Genomic DNA, 27,833 nt, shown 5'->3' on the forward strand with positions numbered 1-27,833 from the left:
ATTCAGCTTCTTTACTCAGCTCTGACCTCTCTTGACATCTCTTCGTGGTTGACAATCAAAGGGTTCAGCTGAGAGGCTACGAAGCGAACTGGGCCATGGAAACGTGCAAGGGAAGCAAAGGGAACCCTTCCGACTCTGAAGGTGCCTATCCAGAGAGCCCCCCCCCTCCTCCTCCTCCTCCGCCCGTCCTGAGCTTCTGGCTCTTCCCGCTGGGCGCCCTTTGCAGAGCGCAGAGGGGAGCTGCAGCCTGGGCTGGGCGGCCTCTCCCGTCCTCGGGCCGCGGGAGTGGGGAGAAGACGCCACGGCAGACCGAGCAAACCAGGCGCAGCTGGCGGGGTGCGAGGGCGCCGACGGGAATTGAAGTCCAGCTGCTGGCCCCGCCTCCTCGCTGTTGACGACGCTCCTCGTGGATTGGCGGCGCTTTGGACAGTCATCCCTAAGCGGTCCAGGATTGGCGCACACCGGTGGGGGCTCTCGTGCGGTTGGATCCCGGCAACGCCCGTCACGGCTTGAGAGGGCTGCGTGCGGAAGCCCTCGGCTCAGCGGCCCGGATTGGCCCTCGGGAGCCGCCCGCCTTCTCCTTGGTGGGCGGGGCCGCCTCTGCCGCCCCGCGTCCAGTCCCGAGAAGCCGGAAGCGAGGACGCGGCCGTTCGGGATGCGGGTGACGGTCGACTTCGAGGAATGCCTGAAGGACTCGCCCCGTTTCCGGTAGGCGCCTCCCTTTCCCGGGCCGCGGCTGGCTTGGCGCCGCTGCCGCTGCTCGCGCTTCCCCCGGAGAGGTAGAGCCCCGTCCAGTGCCGCGCCGAGGCTGCAGGAGGAGCTGGGGGAGGCCACTGAGTGGCTCCGGCGGGGCCTCCCGGGGGGAGGGAGGCGCTTCCTCCCGCTCCGGGGCGCGACAAGAGGACCCTCGCCGTCCCCCGGTTCCTCAGCTGCACGGCACGGACCTCGGAAGCCGATTGCCCCGCTTTCTTCCGTGGGGGACGTCGCTGCTTCGGAGTCGCCCCGGCTGGGATCCAAAGCGAGCAAAGGGTCAGCCGCAACGACGCCCAGGCCTCAACGGTTCCGAGCGCCGGTCGCCTCGGCCCGCCCACGCAATTGGGCCCCTCCGAAGGGGGGGAGAAGGCCCGAGACCCCCCCCCCCCGAGGCTTCTGCTTGGGGTGCCTTTTTCAGCCGGCCAAAGGGTCCCCTCGGGCCAGCAGGGCCTCTTTCTTTCCCGCCTCCGGTTTGAGCGATAATTGTCCGCCTCCCGTGTAACGGGACTGCAGAGCCCCGGCTCCTTTTTCCCTTCTGAAGGTCCTTCGCTAAGAAGCAGGAGGCCAGAACTCGGCGTGTCCTTCTTGTGAAGGGGGGAGCGTTGGTGGGACCCAAGCCATGGGGGGAGCGTTCCTGGCCATCTCCAGGACTCGGTCTGGGTTCCCACAGTGGCTTCCGTCTGCTTAGAAAGAAAGCTCCGATTCCCTTTGTAAAAATGTCTTTGGTAGTTAATTGGGAATTTCAGGAAGAGGACAGGAATGGATCCCTTTGAAATCTCCTGTTTCATCTTGGCAGGGCTGCCCTAGAAGATGTGGAAGGAGATGTCACTGAGCTGGAGCTGAAGCTGGACAAGGTGAGCCAACACGGCTCAGGTGCCCCTCCTGAAAGGTCTCTTCAGGATGCTCTGGGACCGACATGGGGGGGGGAGGGGGAAATGTCCCTTGCCCACTGGAGGCATCTGGATACTCTGCCCACCGTTGCTTTTCTTTCAGCATTGTGACTCCCTTTAATTCTGGGCCTTAAAGCCTCTGTATTCAAAGGAAAGTGCTGGGCTCAACCCCTACCTTTGGCAGACATCGCTTGTCTTTTCTTCTTTGAATCCTCTTTTGGAAAGAAGGTTGGTTGAGATGAAACATCATAAAATAGCTGGCCAGGTTGGCAATCCCGTTTGCCATGAGATAGATGGGAACCCCTTTCTGGCAAGTCGTATGCTGGTAGTAGTACCAGTACTCTGCTTATGGTCAGAGGGCAGAACCTTCCATACCTCACTTAGAATTGGATGTGGCACCCTCACATCCTATTCTTGACATATCCTCAAAGCTTGCCTTCTTATTGCTGTTCAACCTGGAGCGCCATTTGTGGGGATTATTTGCAAACAAAGATCTCCGTCCATAAAATTGGTGCCTGTCCAGTTAAATAATGGATAGAAGGTGCTTGGTTTATTGATGACCATAATTATAGTTCGATTGGATCATCTCTTTGGTACTTACAATAAAGCAGCAATAACAAAGCAGCAGTTCACACAAATGTAACTGAATTCACACGAGGCCCATGCTTGGATGGTAGCCCCTCCAAAGAATTCTCATTTCCAAATTGCCTTCAATTGAATTCCTCCATATGTGGGGATCCTTTTAGTTGGCACATTCTCGGTGGACAGATTACATATGGGCCGGGCAATGCCAAAGAAGACCAGGTTCCAATCCACGTAGGGTTTCCTAGGTGGTACATTATACCTTCCATTGCACAAGTGGTGAATGTGACAGGAATAAGTGTGATTTATAAACACACAGGCCGATACGTTTCAGTTAGGCCCGTTCAAGGGTGTCCTGGGGATCGGTGGCTATTAGCCTTGCAGCATAACTGTCTCTGGAAGCTGCCAGTTGGGAAGCTAGTGTGGGCCTTGTGCAAGTAGTCTGATAACCCTGCTGGACCAGATGGGTCAAGGGGCTGATCCAGCAAGGCTCTGCCTATTCTCGCACTCTTTTAAGGACAGCCTTCAAGGACAGCCTTGTGTAGGGTGTGTTACGGTGCTCCAATCAAAGGGTAGCATAAATGACTGGAGGGAGGAGTTCCCCTATTCCAGGAAGATGCCACAACCGGCTGCAGCCAGGCAAATGCCTCCCGACCACAATTTCCACCCTGCTAGCCGTGTAGGAGCTGCGAGTGCAAAGCCCCTCTTTTACGCGGGACACAGCCTCCTCGAGGACCAACACAGGAGCCACCTCAGGATCGGTCAACCTGTGGATTACTATCCACTCTGCTCCACTTGGTTTCAGCCCGAGCCTGTGAGCAGCTGCCCCAAGACTTCTGCATTTCCAGGGTGGTGCAGGGTGGAGACACTGAGTAACGCTTCTGGTCTAGCGCATGTTGATGATACCTCCCTCTGGCTTGTGAGATCTGCTCTCCAGCAACTGCTCTGCCCCTTGGGGGCCACTGCTCTCCTGTGCGTAGGAGGAAGAGGTGTCAGGACCCCAGGGGTGGAGGAGGAGGTGCAGCCTTGGCTGAGGCTCTGGAAGGGCATGTCAAGCCCCTCCAGCCTTGGGAGCCCTGGGCCTGAACGGAGGCCACCGTGGTAACACCTGGCCTGCTGGCCTCCAGTCTTGCCCTTTTTGTACTGAGCTTTGTCTTTTCTGCTCTGAGTAGTCTTTGTCTCCCCCGTCCCCCCCACCCTCCAGGGCTTCCTGCAGGCCACTGGAGGTCTGAGGATTGGAGGTAAATGCAGACAGACAGAGGCCTTCCCTATGGCCCATGCCCATGGAAATGCAGCCTCCAAGGGAGTTTTCCTCCCCACTTCTGCTTTCTGTGCAGCTTGCAAGTCTTGGATAAGCCGTCCTTTCCCTCAGTGGTGGCAGGGCTTTTACGTCCCACCACCTTAACCTGCCAAGAAGTAAGCGGCCTGGCAGCGGTGCCAGTCATGCTTCCAAAAGGTCCACCCTTAAACTCTAGGAAACCTAGAAGGGATTGGTGAGAGTTTTGCCCTGCTTTGGCACCTGACATATGCTGTCTGGAGAGAGAGTGGAACGCATTCAGAAATGCTGGCCGCTTGTTCTTTCATTCTGGCCCCAGGAGTTGGTCCAGGGAAGCTTTGCTGTTGTTGTGGGGGGTGGGGTGTGCTGTTCCAGGGGCTGCCCTGCGCTCAGCTGGGTGACACCACGGGGAGAGGAGGTGTCAGTCCTGATCAAGAGATGGAGAAGTCAGTAGGGACAGCAGGGAAGTCGGGGTTTTGTCTCCCATTTATAAACCTGTCAAAGGGTACCCGGCCCAGGACAGAACCTGTGACGCCGTGGGCACCTCCTTCGCCACCGGTGCAGATCCTTATAGACTGCTCTTGGGTGGTAGTCTGTTCGCCGGTGGCAAATCCATTTCGGGGTAAAATTGCCCATCCCACTTTGCTCCGTTTCATCCGGGAGGCAGCCATGCCTGCCTCCTCTTACTGAAGTCTTTCTCTAGGCTGCCCCTGCCCCAGTGGGCCCCTTCAGGTGCTGAGCTGCCCTGTACAGTTTCCAAGAGGATATCGAGTCCTCCACGCGCTGGAGAGGAGCTCTAGAGCGTCCTCCCGATTATGGCCAGATACTGTCCGTGTTTCTCTGGCGTCTATACAGAATGGCGGAAACTCTGACAGGCCTTTCCTGCCCTGATTTATAGGGAGTTAATTGGGACATCCTCTCTTCTATTGGAATGTCCCCCGACTTGCCTCGGCCCCTGGCTTCTTTCTGTCTCCCCTCCCTGTCGTTCCTCCCCCGGCATGGAGGGCTTGTGGCTGAATTGGGGTCGTTCAGGAACAAGTGAATTGCGTTATTGCAGTACAACAATAAGACTCTGGAACACTACCCAGAAGCTGATCAAAAGAGGCCCTTTGTCAGCCATCTGGTCCCCTTCATTCAACTCTGGGGCTGTCCTGGACTCTGGGGGCTGCTGGTTGACTAGGGGCCTCCCCTGGGCCACTTCTTCTGGGGCGGGCGGCGGGGGGAGACTGTGGTGACCACAGCAGGCAAGGTCACAGCCCCCAGCAGCTGTGAAAGCATCTTAGGATTATCTAGTACAACAAATGTATGTAGTCAGTCTAAATATTAAAAAGGGGTGTAAACAATAAACCTGCATTGTTTTTAAAAATAAATCCTCTAGATGTTGGAGACAGACATCATGAGACTTTTAAACCCACAAAAGGAACAGGGATGGTGAGGCGTAAAGGGATCTTCCCGAACTGACAGAGGGAAATATGTAAAATCAGGCTTTCTTGAAGGGGGGGGAGGGCTCACACAAGAACACCCCCAGATTGGCTGGCTGCCTCTGAAGGGATCTCTGAGGGCCATCAAAGTGTGTGTGGTCAATCCCCAATCAACGTAGCTCAGTGGCCACCCAGCCGTCCCCCTGCCTGTTCTGTCCCCTGTCCTTGCTCAGGCCCCGTGGGCAAGGAGCATTCACTCGGTGCCCTCAGGCTAAGAGATGATGTGGGTCACAGCTGGACCGGATCTGAGACATTTTGGGGGGGGGAGCGAGGTGCGCTCTCTCTCTCTCTCTCTCTCTGCCTGCAGCTCTCTTGCAAATGAAGCTTAGTTGGGCCTTGGCTTCCCCTTTGTAGCAGATGGATGAGTCACTGTGGCCCCATAATAAAGAAGTGGCAGAAAAGGAGAAGTTCTCCTTTGAAAAAGGCATTGGAGCCCAGAATGAAGTAAAAAGCCAGGCTCAGCGAGCCCCCTGGGGTCTTCAGTCCGAAGGGGTGGTCTTGACGTCCCTCGGTTGTCCCTCTCTGGGGAGACACAGAGAGAACCCTAGTTGAGCTTGGCTTTCCAGGATGGTGCCCAGGGATCTCCTGCTTGGGATTTTGCCAGGAGGAGAACTAAGTGAGCCACCCAGGAGGGAGAGCGTAGGGGAAGGGCAAGTGCAGGGAGTGGCCCAGGCCTCCTTGCTGGGGGAGGGCTGCTCCCCACCTTCTGCCCTGCTCAGGCCTCGCGTAGGGCGGGGCCTGTGAGGGTCTTTTCTTTTCTTCCAGCTGGTGAAGCTCTGCATCGCCATGATTGATACTGGAAAGGCCTTTTGTGTGGCAAACAAGCAGTTCATCCACGGCCTCCGGGACCTGGCCCATTACTCGAGCAAGGATGACCTGGTGGAGGTAAGGGCCAGGCGCTGAGCTCCCGGGTGGCCTCTCCTTGGCTCCTCGGACTCTCAGGCGAGAAACGGCTGCTCCTGCCTCCATCCCTCAGTGTCACTGGGGGCCTGGCATCCTGGCCGCCGGTGCAGCTGGGGGGCTGGGGGTGTGGGAGGGGGCTCCTCGGGTTTTCAGAAGGAAACACTGTCCCTGCTCAGTTGGGTGCTGCTTTTCATCCCTCCTATCCCCCCTTCTAGGGCAGCTTGACAAAGTTCTCCGACAGCCTCCAGGAGATGATCAATTACCACACGGTAAGTTTGGGAAGCAGCTTCATGGAGGCAGAGCCTCTTCATGTGTCTTGAAACCCAACTGATCAGTAAGTGGTTGGCAGTCTCACCGCCTCCAGATGCCCTTCGTGGATCCTTCTGGGCCTTCTGTTAAGTGGCTGGTGAACTCCCACGGCAGGCCTGGGACTCCCTTATTCCAGCAGACTTCCCGGAATGCTGCTGCTCATGGCATGGGACTCCCGCCTGGAATACTGCCTGCCTCTCCCTCCAAAAGGCATGGGAACCTGAAAGGGGGAGGGGGGAGGGGAGGGAAGGAGCTTTGAGTTGCTTCCTTCATTATGCAGGCTTGTGGGAAAGGAATACCCTTATTTTGGCCCTGTGTGCCACCCCCGGTCAGATGCAGGAGAAAGCAGTCTTGATGTAGGCCCAAGAGGGCCTACGCTTGGAGTCCGGGCGATTGGGGGGAGGGGGGGGGCTCTTAAATCTGGACCTGAGAAACGTGGCTTGGAATCCCAGCTGAGCCTCCATTAATGGGTAATGTCCTTCTGCCACCCTCCAAGTGGAGCCAACACGGAGGAGGTTCAGTGGAGGGGGGGGGAACTGCTTGGAGAATAGGGTTTAGATGGGGGGGGGTGGAGAGTTGAGCCAATTCAGTGGGGTTTTGCCCCCTCCCCTTATTGGCTGACGGCATCTTGAGCCTCTTCCACATCCCTGGCGGGTCCTGGGTTAGTCACGTTAGCTAAGCTCTCTCTCTCTCTCTCTGTCTGGCAAATGGCCCCACGGAGGGCTCTGCTTTCGGGAGTCTCCGCTGACCTTCAGGGTTTCAGGCTTGTGCTGGGGGGAGGAGTAACCTCGTGGCCTGAGGTGGCTCCCCCACAGCCAGGAGGAGATGGCTGTAGGGGGGGGGGGCGTGATTTCAACATGTTGCACCCCGTCTGTTGGTTTATTATTACCCTACCGTCCGCTTAGAGTCTGCTCAAATGAAAGTAGTGTAAAAGCAAATAAATAAAGAGATGTGGAAGGCGCTTCGCTCGGCCTGAGCTTTAGAGCCGCACATTTTCCCCTTTCAGATCCTGTTTGACCAGACCCAAAGGTCCATTAAAGCACAACTCCAGATGTTCGTTAAAGAGTAAGTTTACTTCCATGGATCTTCCAAAGACTGAGACGTGATGGGAGTCTGGCCCCCAAGAGTAAGGGTGAGGGTCCCTCGCCATGGGCCAGAAGAAGGCTGGAAGTGCAGATGGTGCCCCCCCCCCCCCGAAACAAACACTCATTGTTCGGAACTGGGGGTGGGTGGGGGGAGCCGTTGAGTTTGGCCTTACCTCCCTGAGATTGGGCTGCAGGCAGCTGCTGAGCAGGTGTAGCCCTTCTGGCTTGGGGAGAAGCGGGGCTTCTTCCATTCCCAGGTTGTCTCTCGCAGGCTCCGCTTTCGCTGTGCTGCGGCCAGGGGAGATGGTGTGCCCAGGGGGGGGAGGGGGCAGCGCAGGGCAGACACTCAAAAGTGCCGGGGATCCACAAATGGGTGTGGCGGCTGTGGTCTCAGAGCAAGGCCAAAAGCCCCCCGACTGCTTTGCTTTTTGCCTTTTCGGGGGATCCTTTTGTGCAGTGTTTGGCCTTGCCAGGAGTCTTCTAAGTCATCGTGGGGGTGGGGGTGGGGTTTCTGAGATGGGAGGCAGTTTGCTCCCTCCCTCTCCCTCTCCCTCTGAGCTTTGAGTAGCCACATCCAGAAGGGAAGCAGCCCGTCTGTGGCTCAGCCAGTTCTGGAGGGTCTGGAAAGCACCGTCTCAATACGCGGCTTGCACCCAAAATCCTTTGCCTCCCTTTTCTATGTCACAGAGGCGTCCCTGGGGAAACTCCTGGGCTCGTGCCGAGCTTCTTAGGGAAAAGAAATGGGTCCCCCTTGAATCCCACTCAGGGAAAGGCTCCCCGGTGGGAGGAGCTGGAGGGGGAAGGGCCATTTCTTTCCTTCTTTCGTGCACTAGAGACATCCGGAAGTTCAAAGATGCCAAGAAGCAGTTTGAGAAAGTGAGTGAGGAGAAGGAGAACGCCTTGGCCAAAAACGCCCAGACCCCCAGGAACAAGCAGCACGAAGTCGAGGAGGCCACCAACATCCTCACCGCCACCCGGAAATGCTTCCGGCACATCGCTCTGGACTACGTGCTGCAGGTGAGCCTGGCCTGGCCGGGGCCCTCTTCCCCAGGGGGAGCCTGGGTGTCCTGTTCGGTTTGGCTGGGATGGGGAGGGGAGGGGATGGTAACAGAAGAAGGAAGGCCTCCCGGGGCGGGGGGGGGGGAACGCTGCTTCTTCCCAGAGGGCCAGTCCCACAAACGGCAGGTGGAGATGGGGTCTTTGCCACGAGGGGTCCTGGGAGGTCAGAGAGCAGGCCTGCTGACTGGTCCCTTCCCTTCCCTTGTGAGGCTGGTCTGCCACCTCACCTGCCTGGGCTTCCCGCTGAGCTTCCCTTGGGTGCAAGAGAGAACTTTTCCCAATAGGGGCTGCCTGAGGTCCGCCGTGGGGGGGGGGGACCTTCACGCTCCCTCCTTCCTTCACTCAGTGAAGCAAACAGGATTTCTTCTCTCCCAGATCAATGTCCTTCAATCAAAGAGGAGATCGGAGATCCTAAAATCGGTGGGTGGCCGTTCCTGCGCAGAGGAAAGCCCTGGCAGTCCTCGGCTTAACGACCGCTCTCTTAGTTGACTGTTCAGGGATACTGCAGACCTCCCCACCTATCACCCTGTTCTGAAGTTCTGATGGGGACACGCACATGGGCACACAGATACACCATCCTGTGACCACATTTATGGTTTGCGGAGTCCCACAATCACTTGACTGCAGTTTACGGTGGTTTTGCCTCCAATCCCTTGGTTTGTGTAATGACAGTGGTGGCCCACTTAATAACTGTCATAAAACAGGGTCATGAAGTCGGGTAGGTTGAGCGGGTCGCCGGATTTATGACCACGATGGGCAGGAGGACAGCCTGCAGGCACTCCCAGGCGTGTTATCCCTGAGCCGCTCAGAGGCGGAGATGGCCTTGGGTCCCCTGGTGGGGACATGGGTGTTTCAGGTGCCCTCTGGGGTCCAGACTGTGCCATCCTCTCCTGCCCCCTGCAGATGCTGTCCTTCATGTGTGCTCACCTGGCCTTCTTCCACCAAGGCTACGACCTCTTCAGCGAACTGGGGCCCTTCATGAAGGAGCTGGGCACTCAGGTAACGAGGGGGGAGGGGGCTTTCTTCCAGGGAAGGGGAGGTGGGCGGGAGGGCTCCGAGGGGTCTCTGCTGGCCAGAGGCAGTCTTGGGGGAGACCAGCCCCGAGGGGCCAGAGAGCGAACCCAGGGCAGCCAGAGCGGCTCCCGTTCCTTGCATCCAAGGCAGCTGGAGGCCGAGAGGGGCCCTCTGCTCTCCCACCCTGTGGAGCGTCTCACTGCGGCTCCTCCTGGCATCCTTTGGTGGGCCTTGAATCCTCAGCTGCTGGGCAAGAGCTTCACCCTCTCCCTCCTGCCCCGCAGAGAGAGAGCCCAGCGCGGCTGCTGAGGCTGCGAATGAGTCATCCTTTCCTCCAGCCTGAAGCCATGCGCCAGTCCAGCCGCATGTGCTTGGCACTTCAGGGCTCCGTGGACTCCGCCCTCCCGAGAGAGGCAGCTTGAGGCAGGGCCTCGCCTGCCCAGGTAGAACCAGGGGAGGGCAGCGTGAAGTGGAGCCCGGTGTCTGAGGCTCCCCTCCTTGTCCTTTCCCCAGCTGGACCATCTGGCTCTGGACGCGGCCAGGGAGAAGAAGGAGATGGAGCAGAAGCATTCCACCATTCAACAGAAGGTACCAGAGGGAGTGCCGGCTCTTGCGGGTCAAGGGCCAGCTGCCTGTGGGAGATCCACGGAAGAGCAGCCTTGGCTGGGAAACAACCCCCCCCCCCCCCAATGCCTTTGGCAGCAGCAGCAGCAGAGCAAAACCTCCGTCTCGCCCTGCCTGAGGTGGCTCCCACTGTGGCTGGTGGGGTTGGGGCGGCAGCTGGGTGGAGGAAAGGGCAGGCAAAGCCAATCGCCCAGGTTACCTGCCCCAAGGGTGCCCCCTTGGCGCTAGGCACCGTTGCCCTTTGGAGCCTGAATACCCCTTTAGAGATGCCAGGCAAATCTCGCCTGCTCTCCAGGTGTCTCGAACGCTGAGCAGGAGGGGACATTTCCGTGGCTGTTGGCCAGAAGCAGCTTTGACACGCAGGGAAGAGTCTGGGGCCCCCCGTGAGGGTTGTGTGTTCCCTCAGGTCCCACCCTGGAGCAAGGGCGGCTGCTGGTGGGGCAGGTTCTCTGCTCCCCTCCTGCCCCCAAAGGCTGTTTTCTAAATCTAAATCTGCACCTTTCCTGCCATGCTGGACAAAACGGAGAAGTAACGGCTGACACTTTCTCGCTGGCGGTTTAAAAAGATATTTATGCAGAGATCCATAAAACATTGGAAAGGGGAAAGAGGAACAGAATAACCCTTCGGAGGCTCTGCTGAAGGAATGAAACTGTAATTTGAGATGCTTAAAAAATCATATTTAATCTTAAGGAGACACAACCTTTTAACTGTCCATGTTTGCGGTGGGATGTTTTGCTGTGCGCGGCCCCTTCTCCTGGCTGCTGTGGTGGAGAGGTGCCATGGTCCCCAGACTGCCCTTGGCTCCCGTGGGGGAGGTGGGTTTGAAAGGCTGGCTGCTTCGGGGGTTCTCTGCGCCCCCCGTCTTCTTCCGGGGAGCCTCCCCACCGGACCGGATTCGGGGCCAGACAGTTCATGAATGGCTTCCCCTGGCTCAGCCACCAGCCCTCTGGCCCCTAGGGGCCCCCTTCCTGCTTTTGGTAAAAGAGAGAGGACGTGGCCCCTTCCAGCCCGAGGCTTTGGGAGGGGCAGGGATGTGCCCGGCCTGCTTCCGGGTGCAACTCAAGGGGGGCATTGGGGATGAGGCCCAGGCTACTTGACAGACCCCCCCCCACCCCATGCCTCAGGGGAGAAGGGCCCCTCTCTGCCATGACTCCTGCCCTCCGGAAGGTGTGGTTCCCCTTTAGGTGAGATGGGCTCCCATCCTCCTCACCTGCCAGTGGGCCTGAAGGTCGGGTGCAGGCGGCTGCCCTGCGGCCCCAATGGGGGACCCTCAGAATGGAGGGGGGGGGATGGATTAAGGAAAAAAATCCCCTCCCTCCCTCCCTCCCTCCCTCCCTCCCCACCTGTTAACTGTAACTTTGGATTTTAATTCTATTTTTGTTACTTAAAGAAAGCTATTTCTCTTCTGTGGCTTTATGCCTCTGGAGCTTCTCGGTCGTCCAGGTCACAGCTGGCCCAGGGGGGCTTTCCCCAAAGGCCTCTGGGGTTCCCTTGCTTTTCCTTGAAGGGGTTTCACTGCTTGGACGAGAAGGGAAGCCCGGAAAGCCTCACACCTGTCGGGCAGCCATGACCTGGACGACTGAGGACCTCCGGAGACTTAGAACCCTAAAAGACAATTTTTTTGAAAAACAGTAAAAATAGAGTAACAGAAGAGTAATAGAATAATAAGTAATCACGATCCGATGTGCACCTTTTATGGTTTTACTGCTTTTGGTGCTATTAAGCCACCCAGAGTTGCTTCAAAGCCAGGTGAAACAGAATAAAATAGATGTTAGATGACATAGGTAGGTAGGTAGGTAGGTGGATGGAGAGGGGAAATTGATAGCTATGCAGATGCCTGAAAGCTCGAATGCAGAGGGGGCACCCAACAGAACCGGCTGTTAATTCTCTTCACTCCCACCCGGGAAGCCCCTGGCGCCAGGGCACCGGGCAAGGTCCCATGGGTGTGATGAGATGCCCCGTCATGGCTCCCACCGCCGCCATGTCCTGGGCCCACAGGAGCTTCTGGAGGGTTTCCTAGCCGTAGGGTAACGCTGAAGCGATTGCTGGGGAATCGTCCTGGGTGGGTGCTGGCGGACGTCATTTCCTGACTAGGCAAGGTCTTCCCCATGAGGTCTTCAAAAGGGGGTGAGCCCATGGAAGCTTCCCTGCCCTTTCTCGAAGCTGCTGCAGGGAGCCCCGGGGAAGACCTGGGGGACCCCAGCATCTGTCCCACCTCCCTCCCTGCGGCGTGAGGGGGGAAGCAGAGGCTGACAGGAGGCCTCCCTTTGTGCCAGGACTTCTCCAGTGACGAGATGAAGCTGGAGTACAACGTTGATGCGGTGAACGGCATTGTCATGGAGGGCTACCTCTTCAAGCGAGCCAGTAACGCTTTCAAGACCTGGAACAGGTAAGGCTGTTCCCTGAGGGAGCTGGGAGGACAGGCGCCATCCTGGGGGGGCCTCCTGACTCACTGAGCACGAGCTCCCTCCTCGCCAGGACCCAGGGGATCTCCCTCATCCTGCGTGGGAGGCTTGCGGGCCAGCTGCCCAGGCCTCTCAGAGCCCCGGGGCTTCGGGGTGTCCCCGTCAGGCCCAACGCATCAAGAACGGAGGACACAAGGAGCTCCTTCAGAGCAGGTTCTTGGTTGTTGCTTGCCCACAAGCGGGAATCTTGCCAGACTAAAGCACATATGTGCATAACAATTAGCTCCACCCTGCAAACTGCCAGGGAGGTTCCCCCTTTGCCCTCTTCCTGCCCCCCAGAGATTCTAGCCCCCTCTGCCTCTTGTCTCCCAGAGAAAGAGCCTGTGAGTGGAGGGGTTACTATTTGGGGAGTTTATGGAGGTCCCAGCTCTCTCTCTCTCTCTCTCTCCCATCCAGGTCTTTTGTAGGGCGCATTGATGGGGCTGAGTTGCTTGGGAAGTGGCTGCAGCAGCTGCCCCCTCTTGCCAGGCCGTTTGGGGGTGAGGGGTGGGGGGGAGAGGGGGCCCAAGCACTGAGCCACTTAGGTAGGCTGCCTTCTTCCCCCCCCTCAGCTCTGCTCGGCTTCTTTTCTGCCTTGTTCTTTTGACTTTGGTTTCTCCATCCGTCTTTCTCCTGCTTCTGTTTTGACCCTCCCTCGTTTTCTCCACATGACAGGAAACCCCCCGGTGGCATCAGGTACCTCTCGGCTTCTGCCCCCTTGGCGCTTCCTCCCTAGTTCTGTGCCAAGCATGCCAGCCGTGGCTCTGACCCCGGCCTGCCTCCCCCTCGCTCGGCCTTTCCCGAGGCCCAGAAGTGCCTCCTCCTCCTCCTCCTCCTCCTCCTCAGCTGGGGTGGGGTGGGGGATGCAGGAGCAGCTTCCCCTGGGGGTGAGTGGGGGTTGTCGGGGGTTGCCTGCTGCTGCCCACTTCCCTTAACAGGCGAGGCTGGATCCCTGCCTTCTAACTCTCCAGATGCCTCAGTGGCTCCAGGTGCATTAACCTTCCCCCTCCCCTAAGAGCTTCCTTATTTTTCCTTTTAGCTTATGCCTCTTATACAGCTTTTTAATGATGATAATAATATTAATAATTGTTTGAATACCTTTATTGCTTTTAGCTTTGTTGTCTGCCTTCCAGTCACTTCTTTTTGAAATGGGGGGGCACATAAATATGACAAGTAAATAAATATATAAAGGTGGGGGGGGGACATTGGAGGGGAGAGGGGCTGTCCAGGTTCGGGGAGTCAAGCGAGGCTTGGCCCTTCTGCCCTGTGGCCTCTGAGGGAACAATCCCTCCTGAGGATGGGGGGGGGGGGGGAGAGTCCTCCACCTCCAAGCTGAATCCAAATGGAAGCTTTCTCCCCCCCCCCATTTCATCCCCAAGCTAGGTGATGCCTTCTGAGCAAAGTTTTCCCTGCCTTCCCCCTCTTCCCCCAGGGGGGGCTGGTGATAGCATCTTCCCCATTCTTTCTGCTCTCTGCCTGCCAGTTTTTATGACTTCCCTTGGTCCCACTTGTGCTGGTTCTGCCTCTGCCATTTCTCTCTTCTTGCCCCCCCCCCCCTCCTCTGCCCTTTAGGGTGCCTGGTGCCCCTCGAAAGGCAGCAAGAGCCCCCGCTGGGCTGGGATTGAATTCCTGGGAGAGCAGCCCTGGATGAAGGCGGCTCTCGGCTTGTGTGGCGGCCTCTCCCACTGGATAGATGCCAGGTCACCCACCCAAGATGAAGCCCCCACTTGCCCTCCTTAGGTGGGGGAGAGCTCAGTGCCCAGCGTTTGCCAGTTATTGCAACATGAGGGTCTCTGGCCCTGGCTAATCCAGCGGCCTGGGACTTCACCCCAGCAGAGCAGCATCTGCTGCCTGCAGCGGTGGAAAGCAGTGGCCGCACAGTGCCAGCTGAGCCTGGCATGGTTGCCAGCCAAGTAGCTGCTTCTGAGGAAGGTCTCATCCGGTTGGCGCAGGGCCATCTGGGGCCGGCAGGGGCGAGACCCCTGTGGCTCAGTCTGCATTGGGGGGGAATGCAGCACTTGTCCCGGAGTTAATCAGCACTTGTCCCGGAGGGGGGCAGCATCCCCAAAAGAATCCAAAGGTAAAGGGGAGCAGCTCCCCCCATTAGCACTCCCCCCCCCCCGTGCTCTTCGCCCCTTCAGTTCCCCGGGCCCTTGTCCTGGATGCCGACCACCCTTCGGGAGCTCCCTGGGAATGAAGCAGGGCCCGGCAGCCACTTTCCTTTTGGCGCTGAAGTTAAGAGAATGCGAACAGCGGCTCAGGAAGGGAATTCGGAGGCTCCGAGGGGGTGGGGGGGCAGCACCTGAGCCCAGCACTCTCCGTCCCTCCCTCGCTGTTGGAGCAGCACAGCAGGGCCTCCCTTGGGCTGCTTTGGGCAGGCCTTTCTGCGACACACACACACGCCACTTTTTGAAAGCTCCCCCCCCCCCCCGAGGTCTCCGGGGGCTGCCGAGACCCTTGGAGTGAGTGGGGAGTCCCTGGGTGGATTCAGTCCCCGTCTCTGCGTGCCGAGGGCGATGCTGACTCTGCTGCCTTCCCTTGTGCAGGCGCTGGTTCTCCATCCAGAATAACCAGCTGGTCTACCAGAAGAAGTTCAGGGTGAGTCCCAGAGAGCGTTGGGGGAGGCCAGGCCTTCAGTCTGTCGGAGCTGTTGTTGGCATTGGCTTGATCATTTTCAGTGATGAGGACAAAATGAAGATAATTCTGGAGCGCTGGCCCCCTCTGGGCAAGGGTGGGGCTGGGTGGGCAGGCACCCATCCTGCAAACGGCAAATGCAAGGCTTGCCTGGCTCAGGAGGACACACACACACCCTTGCCCAGCTGGGCATAGCTTGGCTCTGGGCACCCTGGCCCTCCCCTGGCCTTTCCCTCATGGTGAAAGGTTCTCTGGGGATTCTGCTGGGTCGCCCCTCCTTGCTCAGGGTGCTCTCCCCCTTGGGGGAGGGGCTCCAGGCGGGGCCCAGGCCACGCAGAGGGCTCAGCTTTTGGACTTCCCTCCCTTGCCCAGGATGCGCCCACCGTGGTGGTTGAAGACTTGCGTCTGTGCACTGTGAAGCCCTGCGAGGAGCTGGAGAGGCGCTTCTGCTTCGAAGTGGTGTCCCCAACCAAGTGAGTGGGAGGACTCGGGCGGATCAGAGGCCTCTGGCCATAGGACGCTGGCAGGGGAGGATGGGAGATGGAGTCACCCGGCTGTCGGATTCCCCTGTGAATTAGAGAGGGGACTCCGTAAACAGCCAGGGGCGCCTTCACACACTGCTTGCTTGCTGAATTCATCCCTTTCTGAGGTTGCACAGTTTCTGAAAGCACAAATTGGCCCTGAGCCACTTAGGCAGGCTGCCTTCTTCCCCCCCCCCTCGGCTCTGCTCGGCTTCTTTTCTGCCTTGTTCTTTTGACTTTGGTTTCTCCACCCGTCTTTCTCCTGCTTCTGTTTTGACCCTCCCTCGTTTTCTCCACATGACAGGACACCCCCCCCCCCCCCGGTGGCATCAGGTACCTGCCCCCACTGCTTTCCACTTCTTGCAAAAACCCCGTGCAGCTTTCCTTTAGCAGGATCAGAGGACCTCTAACTCTGCAGGAAGCCCCCTCCCGTCTGTCACCCCCACAGTCTCTGGATATCAAGTGTTTGGCTCCCCTCCCAAAAATGGGGGGAGGGGAGTTTTAAGAGGCAGGAATCTCTTCCCGTTTAATGTCACCCCCAAATGCTAGGATTCTGTGGGGAAAATGCTTGAACTTCAGCGTGAATTGGGGGTCCGACTTAATGGAATGAATTGGGGGGGGGGGGAGGTCTTGCTAGAAGCCAGGCCCCCGGGAACGCCCATTCACCTGGCCGTGGCTCTCTTGTGCAGGAGCTGCATCCTGCAGGCCGATTCGGAGAAGCTGCGGCAAGCGTGGATCCAGGCCGTGCAGACCAGCATCGCCAGTGCCTACAGGGAGAAGGGGGAGGAGGCCGAGGTGGGTGCCCCCCCCCCAAACCCACCTTCCCCCCTGCCCCAGTCCCTCTGGAGGTCTTCAGTAGCCCCCTTAGCTACTGCTGCCGCCACCGCCGCCCGGGGCTCATAAGCGGAACGCTCGTCACCGGCTCTGGCCTGGGACGAAGCGAGCCCTTGGGGGTGGCTGGGAAGAGGGCCTGGGGGGCTGAGGAGGAGGAGCAGCCCCAGCACCTTCCTGCTCCTTCTGCAGGTGGAGAGGAAGCGCCCCCCCTCCACAGGGAGCCCCGAGTCCGGCCAGGAGTCCAAAGAGAAGTCGCTGAAGGGGGAAGGCTCCCTCCAGAGGGTCCAGGCCATTGCCGGCAACGTGGTGTGCTGTGATTGTGGCCTGGCAGACCCCCGCTGGGCCAGCATCAACCTCGGCATCACACTGTGCATCGAGTGCTCGGGCATTCACAGGTGGGCAAGAGGGCAGCGGCCGTTGGGCTCCCCTCCTTCCCTGCCTCCTTCCTAAGCCGGTGCCTTCTGCCTTCCCTATAGGAGCCTGGGCGTCCATTTCTCCAAGGTCCGGTCCTTGACGCTGGATTCGTGGGAGCCGGAGCTTCTGAAGGTAATCGTCTCTGTGGGGGGAGCAGGGGGGAAGGGCAGGGGCCCTTGGGAGTCCGGGGGAGGCGGGTCCCAGGTGCTTGGTTGGGGGAGGGGGCTGAGGCCTGGCCAGGGGAGGGCAGGACCACCTCTTTCGGATTCTGCCAACGGGGCCTTTGAAGGAGGGACAGCGGAGTCCGCCTCGTCACCAAAGAGTCCGGGAGGCCTCGACCACCCCCACCCCCGCCTCAAAAGGGGCAGCGCAGGGTTAGGTTCTCTTAGGTTCTCTTGTGATTTTCCTACAGCTGATGTGTGAATTGGGAAACAGTGTCATAAACAGGGTGTACGAAGCCAACAGAGAAAAAATGGGAGCCAAGAAGCCGCAGCCTGGGAGCCAAAGGTACTCGGCAGCGCAGGGGGGGGGGTTCTTTTCAATCCTTCACGGGGCCCGTTCCGTTATGTGCTGCCCCCTTCATTCCCCATAAAACTGGAGAGTTGGAAGGGAGCTTAGAGACCATCTAGTCCAATAACTAGTTAGTGCAAGAGCTGCTTCAGGCAGACGTCCATTTAGCCCAGTCGTGGCCCTCCAGGGAAGGGAAACGCAGGCCCACCCACCCGATCAAGCCCCCTGTGGCACTGACTGACAGCCCCAGATTTGCTCCTCAGTTTCTCTCTGAAGGTCATTAAAAAGGAAGAGGGAACAGGCACTTCGCTTGGCATCCCCCCATTGTTGGAAAGCCATTTATGATCGCTCCCTGGATGATGTAGTAGTTACATCATCTACTTCATATTTATTATTTCTTTAAAGAAGAATATCACGGAAAGCTTTTTTTATGGAGTCCTAGTACACTATGCGGCATTCCCCCTATCTACTAAACCAGTAATTGTCAAAAAAATAGCAATAACTTGAGTCTGGCATGACAAAGCAATGTTTGTTGTACGTCACCCAGAGTTGCTTTTGGTGAGATAGGGGGCTGTGTGAGCTCACTTTTCTTTGGTTAAAGATGTACTTCAAAGGAACATTTGTATGCTTTTCTTTTTATCACTCTCTGTAAACAAACGAGACCTTGAAGTGCCAAGCCAGAATAATCAGTGAGGAAAGTAAAAGTGTTATACAATACACAAACCTCCAGCCTCCGAGTAGCAGTGTTTTCCTTTCCCTCTGTTGTTACAATTTTCTTTCTTTCCTTTTGTATCTTTTTATATTCCAAGTTTAGAAAAAGTCAAATTCTTGAATGAGTTAGAGAAGAGAAGGGGAAAAACACCCACAGTAATGAAGAAGGAGAATCTTAGTCCATAGGTTACAAAGAATAATAATAAAAGAAAAAAATAGAAGAAGAAAACTTAATCCATTCGTTTTAAAAGGCTTGCATAAATTCCATCCATGAACATAGCATTTAAAAGTAAGATAACCCACTGTCCAAAACCATTCAAAGCTTAATTCCGCTGCTTGTTTCTTCTGTTCTCAAATTTAAATTAATTTTAAGTTTTTTATAGGCAGTCTCTCTTAAAACGGTAAAAATTCCTTACCAGCTGGAAACACTTTCTCTTTCCGTATCCTTCCGTTTTGGAGCCTTCATCAGCCTAATGGCTGGATTTTTTTGTCGCCAGCTTGAAGAACTTCTCTTGGATCTATCAGGGACTTTGCGATGTCCCTGAGATCAGCAAGACATATTCTTCCAGTTCACCATCTCAGCAGGACAGTTTAGGTCCGTTTGGACCACCCAGCGGCAAAAGTATCGGCTGCGGTCTTGGAGAGACCGCACATCCGTATCATCGCGACGTTGGCTCCCCCCCCCAATTGTTTGACTCTTGAGCACGTCTAGATAGATTTTTCTCTAGGTAAAACCATCCGTCCCTAAGCGGCTCCTTCAGCGCATTCCCTGGTTCACTCATGGCTGCTATAAGTGAGTGCCCCCATCTTGCCCCTGGCGCTCCTCTTCCTTTCCCCCCTTTCCTGGCATTGGGGCAGAGGGGTCCAAACTTGGCAACTGTGAGGCCTGTGACTTCAGCTCCCAGAATTCTTGAGTTGCCAAGGTTGGAGGCCTCTGCCCCAGGGAAAGAACGGGGTCTGTGCATCAGGCGCTGGAAGTCGGATCATTTGAGCCAAGTTTCCGAGCACAGGACAACCCTTTTCGGGATGGCGCATCCTTTGACACATCCCCTCCCATTTGTGCAACATTTCCTTGTTCCTCCAGATTTCCCCCACACACACACACACACACCCCTTCTTTTCACCTTAGTGCAGGGAAGGGCTGCTGGGTGTCTTTGTGAGGAGGGGGCTCGTCAGATTAGAAAGTGAGTCGTCCTGATGCCAGCTTCCTCCCTGTGGGTGGTGGGGCCAAGATGCACATCCCACTGCCCCCTTCGTGGCTTCCGGGGCGAGAGGCAGGAAGCTCATGCTCCACCCGGTCCCTGCAGTCGGCCTCTGGAGTGCCCAGAGGGGAGGGGGGCTGGCTCACGAGGGGCTTTGCACCTGCACAGCGGAAGCTCACCTGGCCTATTTTCTGTATGTAGGCAGGAGAAGGAAGAGTACATTAGAGCCAAGTATGTGGACCGGCGGTTTGTGTCCCCCGCTGACCCAGGGGGGAAGCCGGCCCTGGCCCCCAGCCAAGAGGGGAAGAAGCCAGCCAGCCCTGAAAACGCAGCAGCCTCTTTGAAAGGTATCCGGGATGGTTGCTGAGACGCCTCTCCCTCGCTCCCCCACCCCCTCTCGTAAGGGGCGGAGGGAGAGTGGGAGAATCCCCTCCTTGCAGCCCCGGGAAATGCTCCCACTTCGTGCTTTCCAAGGCCCCGGGAGAAGCCGCGATGCAGAGAAGGCCACGGTGTTTGCGCCTACTGACTTTCGGTATTAACCAGCCGATCATCTCCTCTTTCTCCTCCCCCTCCTCCCTTCCCGTCTTCTGCCTCCAAGTAAGCCCCACCAGCTTGTATGTCCCCAGGGACTGGTGTGGGGCAGCCGGGCAAGGCGAGAAGAGTCTCTCTTTTGTCTCAGTGAATTAGATTTGCTCTTCTCCTACTCTGGTTCCTTCGCCTAGTAGAAAGTCTGCTCTGGTGTGCTTCATGGCCGCCCCGGCTGCTGCTTTGGGTTTCTTTGTGACTCCCAGGGTCGGCATCGGCTCTGCCCTCTTCCTTCGGGAGGAAGAACCAGCATTGAGGCCTCCCTGGGATCCCCCGCCAGGCTCTGGGGGTGGGCGAGCCGAGGACAAGGGCCCAGCACTTGCCAGTCTGCGAAGACGGGTGTCCCCCACCCATGGCTGCTGCCACCGCTAAGGACTGCCTTTCCTTAAAACAGCCCCAAGCAGCGACCAGGCCCCCCAGCCTGGCAAGGAGGAAAGCGGAGAGTGTTTGGCAGGCCTCGCCCCAGGCAACGTCTTGCAGAAACCAGGTAGGAGCTCCTGCTGGGGGTGTTGGGTGGGGAGCCTCGTCTTCTTTCCTTGGGCGAGATCCTCCCCCCCCGCCCCCCCGGGCTTTCCCCAAGAGCATCAGCAGGAACATGGTTTGGACGGGGAGGAGGGGGGGAGGTGTTAAAGTGCCTGAAGTGAAAGGCATTCGATGGCCAGCAGCTCGTCCTGCTTCTGCCTTTGAGTCCCCCACTCCCCACTGCAGACGGCTGCTGGGCCGCCTGTCCTCCTCCAGCCGGGCAGAGGGTGGCAAGTCAGGAAGTGCTTCTCCTCCTCCAGGGGCAGAAAGCCAGGAGGGGGAGGCCGCCTCCACTGTGGCTGCTGCTGCTGCTTCCCAGGAGGCCAGGCTGTGGGTCGCAGGGCTACAGTTGTACCAGGCGGCCTACCAGAAGAGCCTTCCCCACATGGCCGAAGCCCTGGCGCAGGGCGCGAATGTCAACTGGAGCAACCAGCAGAACGGCTTCACTCCGCTGATCCAGGCGGTTCGTGGGGTGAGCTTTGCCTGCCTGCCCTGCCCACCTGGCAGCCTGATCCAAGAGCACAGGATTCGGATGGCATCCTGCAGGTCTGGGGGAGGGAAGGCCAAGAGTCGCTTCGGACCAAGAGCTTAGGCTGGATGCCCCTCGTCTCCCCCCTCAGGGCTCCCTGGTCACTTGTGAGTTCCTCCTCCAGAACGGGGCCAACGTCAACCTGAGAGACACCCAGGGCCGAGGGCCGCTGCACCACGCCACCATTTTGGGGCACACGGGGTAGGTCTTCCGGCCTGGGGGGTCCTGCCAGATTCCTCGGAAGGGTTTATCTTGTAGAGGGAGGCTCTTTCCTGCAGGGAATTGACCGCTGGGCTGGTTCCTTTAACAGGCAGGTGTGCCTGTTCCTGAAAAGGGGGGCAAACCAGCACGCCAGGGACGAAGACGGGAAGGACCCCTTGAGCGTCGCCATAGAAGCCGCCAACGCAGACATCGTGACCCTGTAAGGACAGAGCTTCCTGTCCTCCAGGGGGGCCTCTGGGGATGAGGCTGAGGTCGCAGCACACGCCCTGAACTCGGCCCGGCCCTGACCAGAGCAGCTCCTTCCCTTTCACCAGAAGGACTGGGCGAGGGGCTGGGCAAGGCTGGGTGGGCACCGTGCATGAGACCCTTGGGCGTTGTGGCCAGTGGAGGCGGCCTGAGCCTCTTTTTCCTTTCTCTGCAGGCTGCGCTTAGCCAGAATGAACGAGGAGATGCGGGAGTCGGAGGGCCTCTACGGCCAGCCAGGTCTGCCTGCCACAGCCCCACAGTACAGGGGGGGCCTTCAGGAGCTCCTCAGCAGGCAGCTAGACCAGCCGCAGGGTTTCCGGGGTTTGGATGTTGACAGCAAGGGCTAGGGTCTCCCTGATGAGCAGGAGATGCTCAGGGCTGCTTTCCCCCAAGTCCCCTGCCTCCCATCAATTCCAATTTCTGCTTGACACAGAAGTGGGGGGGGGGGGGATCCAACACAGGGAAGCCTTTGAAAGAGCAGCTCCACAGATCATCTGCCCCACCCCACCCCCCCACAACTCTGTGCAGCTGCATCACCTCTGTCGACTGTGGGCACCCCAGGTCTCTGTCATCAGCACGCCTGCACCCAGCTGCGTTTCCTCAGGTGGAATGGCATCCCCTGGGCTGGGCTTGCCATGACCCCTTCTCAGTGCATAGGCCAAGGAGCAGGGCAGAGTCTTAAGAGCTGGGGGGGGGGGGAAGGGATGTCCCTGGAGGTGTGGAGATCCAAGCCTTCCCAACAGAGGGGAGACAGCCAGCCTGTGCCCGGTTAGGAGCCCCACCCTACCCACTGTCTGTTGGGGCCACTGTCCATTTGCACCTCATGCTCCCCCTCCTCCCACCTTGGCTGGGATTCTGCCCCTCTCCGGCCCCTGGGGGGGGGGGCCCTCGTGCTCTGGCCCTGGCAGCTGCTCTTCTTTGCCTCAGCTAGATTTGCCGGAATAGATGCTGAATCTCCAAGCACCACAGTTTGGGTGCCGCAGCGGCCGGCATCCCAGGTGGGGGGACCTGTGGGGTTCCTGCCTGAGATTGGTGACAAGCGCTGAGCAGCCTGGGGTCCCTTGCGAGGGTCTGCAGAAACCTCCTTGGGGGGCCTGGGTAGGGAAGGGGGCTGGCTGGGAGCATGAGAGGGTAGCTGAACAGATGGGAGGCCCCAGGATAGGCTGGTGGTGGGGCTAGTGGGGGCCCTGCATGGAGGGGGGGTTGTCTCTTCAGTAATGCCGCCTCTTCCCTTCTTCCGTAGGGGATGAAACCTACCAGGACATCTTTCGGGACTTCTCCCAAATGGCCTCCAATAATCCAGAGAAGCTCAAGCGCTTCCAGCCACCAGACACACCGGAGCCCTGAAAGGCCCGAGAGCTGCAACGAATGAGACCTCCACCCAGCCACCCACCCCGTGTACCCTTGTTCCCCCCCTTTTTATACATAAATCTGCTTCCGCTGCATACGTGTGATTGTTTTGCGATGGGGCTGGGTGGAGGAGGCTGGGAGCCCTGCCAGGGGGCTTCTCCCCAAAGACTGAGCAGCCGAGACGGGGAGGAATCTTCCTGTGCCACAGGGCACGCCTGGCGTCCCAGAGTTGGAAGGAGGGGCCCTCCAGCAAAGAAGCCAGCGCTTCCTGGGGAAGCCTTTCGGCTGCAGTGGGCCCCTCCAAAGGCTCCTTCCTTGGGCTTTCACCGCCTGGGTTCCTGGCCCTCCCCTCCGGGGCAAGAGGGAGCCAGGGTCAGCCTCTTCTGGGATGGAAGGGGGCTCTGCCACGGAGGCCTCCCGCCAGCAGCTCCTCCCTCCAGGTGGGCCCTTGGCCTTCAGGACCAACTTTCCCCGCTGATCCTTGCAGAGTGAACGTGCCTGGTGAAGGTTTGGGGGCACAAGGAGCCCGGAAAAGGCAAGGTCTCCCAATCGTCTCCTGGGCGAAGTGGGGGGCGCAGCCCAGGCCTTTGCACCCACGGGGACTGCCCAGAGCTGCCCTGTGCCCCACAGGAGCCTCCTGGGCCTGGCATTGCCCGGGTTCCTTTGGAGGCTGGCATTTTCTACTTGCAGCCCCTCCCCGTGTTTCCTTGCTGCCTCCCCTTCCCGAAGCAGTTCCCGGTGCTGGGCTCGGAGAGTCCCCGGGCGCCCTCCGTCCCCCCACCGGGAGCGAGAGGGCCTCCCATCGCCATCCGGTGCCCAGGGGGCCCTTGGAGAGGAAGCACGAGGCCAAGGCAGCCTCTCGCGAAGGCCCGGGAGAGGCTGGAGGTGGGCGGGGAAGCGCGGGACTCCCCGCTTGAAGCCTCAGCATCCACCGCAGGCAGCTCGGTCCCTCGGCGGCCTCCGGAGCGGCTCCCGGCCCAGGCAGCTGATTCCGCCCCGCCCGCCGCCCCCTCCCCTCGGGCCGGGCCCTCCTCCTCCGCGGGGGCGGCGCTGGCGAGGCGGCCATGGCGCGTCGTCTGGGGGTGCTGCGCGCCCAGCCCTGCGCTCTGGCGGCGGCGGCGGCTCTGGCTCTGGCCTGCGCGCTCTACTACGCGGGCTCCGGCCCCTCGCAGCGCGCCCCGCCGCCGCCGCCCCCTTCCCCCTCGGCCGCCGCCGCCGCCCCTGCGCCGGAGAGCAAGGCCAAGGCGAGGCGGAGGAGGCGGAGGAGGAGCTGCACGTGGTGGCGGTGCTGGCCAAGGCGGAGCGCAACGAGGCCCTGCGGGGGAAGGCGGCGGCGGCGCTGCGCTCCCTGGTGCGCTTCGGCAAGCTGGGCCCGCGGGAGGCGCTGGCGCTGCACCTGCTCTGCGACGGGCCCAGCAGAGGCGCCGCCCGGCAGCTGCTTCAGCAGGCGCTGCGCCCCGCCGCCTTCAAGTACAAGGTGCGCCCCCTCCCCTCCGTCGGCCAGGCGGGGCCCCCCGGGAACCGGCACAGAGGCAGCTCTTCCCGGCTTCGGCAGCCTTCGGGAAGCCGCCTCCGCTCTCGGCCTCAGTCCCGGCCTTTCGGATGGGTCCTGCGGCCGCCCGGGAGGGCTCCGCTGGGGCCCGTCTAGCCACTGAGCCAGGCGGAGGGTTCGCTTTTGGGGAGGGAGGGAACTCCAGCCCCAGCTGGGCACGGGTCCCTGGGCGGACCGGAGGAACCCCGCCGCCCCGCGAGTAGGGCGGAAGGTTGGCAGGGCCCCTTCACCCCCCTCCCCTCTGCAAGTCACCTCCCGTGGGCTTCCTTTTCCTCCCTCCCCCTCCCCCCGCAGGTCTCCCCTCCTGTCTGTTGGTGCTTGCGGCTTAACTGAGCGGTGCCTGGACAGCACCGGAAGAAGCCTGTAGGCAGTGGGGGAGGGGTTGCCTGTTCTTGCCCCCCCCCCCTTTTGCCCTGACAGTCCCTCTGCCCGGCAGGTGGTCTTCCACGACCTGGAGACGCTGGCCCAGAAGCTGCAGCCCACGGTGGAGGCTCTGCAGAAGCTCTTCAGTGCCGGGGCTGGCAGCTACTATGGGGACTCGCTCTTCTTCCTCTCGGTCGCCATGCACCATATCATGCCCAGAGGTGAGTGGGCACTGGGGGCATCGGTGCCCCTCCTCTGATTCCTGCCCCTCTTTATTCAGAGCCTCCTTTGGGGAGCCAGCACAGGAGGAGCTCCAAATCAGGAGGAGCCCGGGGGGGGGGGGGGGGGCTTTGTGAATTAAGCAGTTGTGAAGGATAAACTTGAAGAAATATTTGTAGCATCCCAGCTGTGGCTGTATTCCGCCCCCCCCCCCCCAAAAGGACCTGCAGAAGGGGGAGGCGCTGCGGGGAGGAATCCCAAGGCGCTGGAGCTGAACGGAGGCACCTAAGGAAGAAAGCCTTCTTGGCTGATGGGGGCTTTTTCCATCCAGTATCTGAACAGCCTCTTTCCCTCTTGGAATGTTTAATGGGCATTCCTTTTTCCCTGCAAAATGTATTTTGCAGAGGGGAGTCCTTGGCATGCCGGTCTTCGGGGGGGTGGGGGAGGGCTCCCCTGTTTAGCGACTGGGAGCGTTGAAGGCAGCAGAGGCCCCTGTCTTACCAGCCCTCTCTGCCCTTCCAGAGGTTTCACGGGTCATACAGGTGGACCTGGATGTGGAGTACCGGGCCAACATCCGGGAACTGTTTCAGGAATTTGACAACTTCCCAGAAGGAGCGGTTATCGGCATCGCCCGAGAAATGCAGCCGGTCTATCGGTATGTAGCCACGCCTGGCATGGTGCCCTTCGCTGCTGGGCCCCCTGAGGATGGTGGGGGGAGGGTGCTGACCAGGTCAGCCCTGGCACTGCGTGAGCTGCCGCATGTCAGCCAAAACCCACAGGGCAGAAGGACCCTGGTGTGTTACGTGGGGCAGGCAAGTGGTCTGTGTGACTGCCACAGGTTGGGCTGGGTGGGTGGGGGGCACCGGTAGGGCATGGGGATCCCGCCCAACAAGTGGAGGCTGCCTTGCAGCCTGCAGACAAGACTGGGTGGCCCTGATGCCATGCGATGGAAGGGCAAATGTGTGGCAGACTGAGGCCAGGCAGCTACCAGGGGGAAGGCCGGCTCCTGGGGCAGCCACAGGCTTTTGGTCACTTGCCTCCCTGGTCACTTGAGCAGGGTCCTGTGGTGACCTTGACTGAAAGCCTTGACTGGCCCCGTTACCCACGAAAGGCCTCTTGGTGCACCCCATAATTCCTCAAATGACCTGCCCCCCCCCCCCGCCCCTCCTCCAAGGCACCACTGGGATAGAGGAGTGGGTCAGTCAGAGAAAGAGCCCTGATGTCCTGGAAAATGAGCTCCTGGTCCTCATGGCAATTTACCTTAAGGGCCAGGGGCTGCCTTCCATTCTGTGCCCATCGCTGCTGAGGGGCACAGAGAAGCGTTGCTTCAACCCACAAGGAAACTGTTGCTGCAAGTGGACCAAGGGCTTCCCTGTGCCTGCTGCTGCTGCCCCGCTTTCTTTCCTTTTTGGAGCTGCTCCAGTCCAGGTTGCCCTCCCTGCGGGCAGCGCGCAATCTGCGGGCAAAGGCTGTCTCTTTGTCCCCTGGCAAATAGTGGCATGAAGCCCCCCTACACGCCTGCGGGCAAGAGGGGGAGGAAATGGGAAGGACATGGTTTTGCAAGGGAACTGTCTCTGGCTGGTGGCTTCCTCAGATTGGGGCATCCAATGAGAGCTTGAACCTTGGAAACGGCCCCTTTGTGGAGGCAGGAAGGCTTCCTGCTGTGTCCGCTTCCCTTCCCTTCGCCCAGAGTTTTGTTTGTAGGCAGGATTGACCTCTCCTGCTCCCCTCCCCCCACCCCCAGGCACATCTTCTGGCAGTATCGGCAGGAACATCCCGGGACCAAGGTGGGGGAGCCACCTCCGGACGGGCTGCCCGGCTTCAACAGTGGCGTGCTGCTGCTGGACCTGGAGGCCATGCGCCAGTCAGAGCGCTACAACCTTCTGCTGGAGCCGGCGGCGGTGCAGCAGCTGGCCAGCAAGTTCCACTTCAAGGGCCACCTGGGGGACCAGGACTTCTTCACCCTGGTGGGCATGGAGCACCCTGAGTTGTTCTACGTCTTGGACTGCACTTGGAACCGCCAGCTCTGCACCTGGTGGCGTGACCATGGCTACAGCGACGTCTTTGAGCACTACTTCCACTGCGACGGCCACGTCCGCATCTACCATGGGAACTGCAACACCCCCATCCCGGCAGAATAGCGGCTGCTCGGGGGACCGGGGGGGGGGCGCTGCAGGTCGGACCAGAGGGGCAGCGGTGAGGAGGAGATTGGAGGTGGCCTCTGGGGCCTTCTGAGAAACAGTCTAGCAGCAGCCCCAGCCGTCTGCCAGGGGTTGGGCGTGCTCTCCTCCCTGGGAAGGACCCATTGCCTGGAGCTGCAGCCGCACCTGGCCCTTGGACTGGGGCGGAGGGGGATGTTGGGCAGAAGGCCCCGTGCGGTGGAGGGTCCTGTCCGTGGGCTTCTTGGGCCTGGAGAAGAGGCCGCTGGGCTTCCCGAGGTGCCATCCCATTTGCTTCTCAGTCTCCCTCTGGCAGTGCTGGCTGGAACTCCTGGCTGGAGCTGCCTGCAGGTTCCTGGCCTGGGTGGGTGGAGGGGACCCTCTGGTTATCCAGTGGCCTACTGACCGAGTCTTCTCCCCGCACAAGCAGGAGGCGAAGGGAAGGAGTGGATGCCACGGTTTCCTGTCCCCTTTTACAATAAAATTATGAGGACCACGGCCACCCTCTGCCTGCAGCCACTTGCTTGTCCAAGTCAAGGCAGCCAGGAGAGCCACGGAAGGAGGAGCAGCCACGGGCCAGCTGCTGTTCATGCACTGCCCCTCCTCCCCCTCCCCTCCCCCCCCCCGGCCCCGGAAGAGCTGGCAGGAGCTCTCCCAGGGGTCAGCAAAGGTGCCCCTTGGAGGAGCCGAGCACCCCTTGCCCAGCCCATTTTGCTCTGCTGATGGAGCAGGAAGCCCCCCAGCCATGCTCCCCATAGCTAGGGTCTTTGTGGCCCTGCTGTTGCCCACAGAGGGGCTCTTGCGCATCCATGGGATCAAACCCCCAGAGCCCTGCAGCCA

The 27,833-nt window shown here is 59.4% G+C and overlaps 2 protein-coding genes across 3 annotated transcripts; both read left to right on the forward strand.

Annotated features, from left to right (window-relative positions):
* The first annotated feature begins 550 nt into the window (after window positions 1-550).
* Window positions 551-22,795, forward strand: ACAP2 (ArfGAP with coiled-coil, ankyrin repeat and PH domains 2). Of its 2 annotated transcripts, XM_081956328.1 has the most exons (24): window positions 551-708; window positions 1,550-1,607; window positions 5,748-5,867; window positions 6,101-6,154; window positions 7,201-7,259; window positions 8,113-8,296; window positions 8,714-8,758; window positions 9,242-9,337; window positions 9,866-9,940; window positions 12,253-12,365; window positions 13,096-13,116; window positions 14,967-15,018; window positions 15,427-15,527; window positions 16,265-16,370; window positions 16,599-16,804; window positions 16,886-16,955; window positions 17,236-17,330; window positions 19,448-19,593; window positions 20,226-20,318; window positions 20,614-20,825; window positions 20,974-21,083; window positions 21,193-21,303; window positions 21,526-21,587; window positions 22,594-22,795. In XM_081956328.1, exons 1-24 carry the CDS (start codon window positions 656-658, stop codon window positions 22,695-22,697), a joined length of 2,346 nt encoding a protein of 781 aa, XP_081812454.1. In that variant the 5' UTR covers window positions 551-655; the 3' UTR covers window positions 22,698-22,795. The 2 variants fall into 2 exon arrangements, with proteins under 2 accessions (XP_081812454.1, XP_081812455.1); XM_081956329.1 differs by lacking the exon at window positions 13,096-13,116.
* A 933-nt stretch (window positions 22,796-23,728) lies between these two features.
* XXYLT1 (xyloside xylosyltransferase 1) lies at window positions 23,729-27,489 on the forward strand. The gene is given in 5 exon segments (XM_081955742.1): window positions 23,729-23,947; window positions 23,950-24,177; window positions 24,689-24,836; window positions 25,357-25,489; window positions 26,579-27,489. Coding segments are annotated over 5 exon segments (1,089 nt in total). The 5' UTR covers window positions 23,729-23,764; the 3' UTR covers window positions 26,976-27,489.
* Window positions 27,490-27,833: the final 344 nt, after the last annotated feature.

This window comes from Natrix helvetica (assembly GCF_964273705.1).
Source record: "Natrix helvetica genome assembly, chromosome: 5".
Taxonomy (NCBI): domain Eukaryota; kingdom Metazoa; phylum Chordata; class Lepidosauria; order Squamata; family Natricidae; genus Natrix; species Natrix helvetica.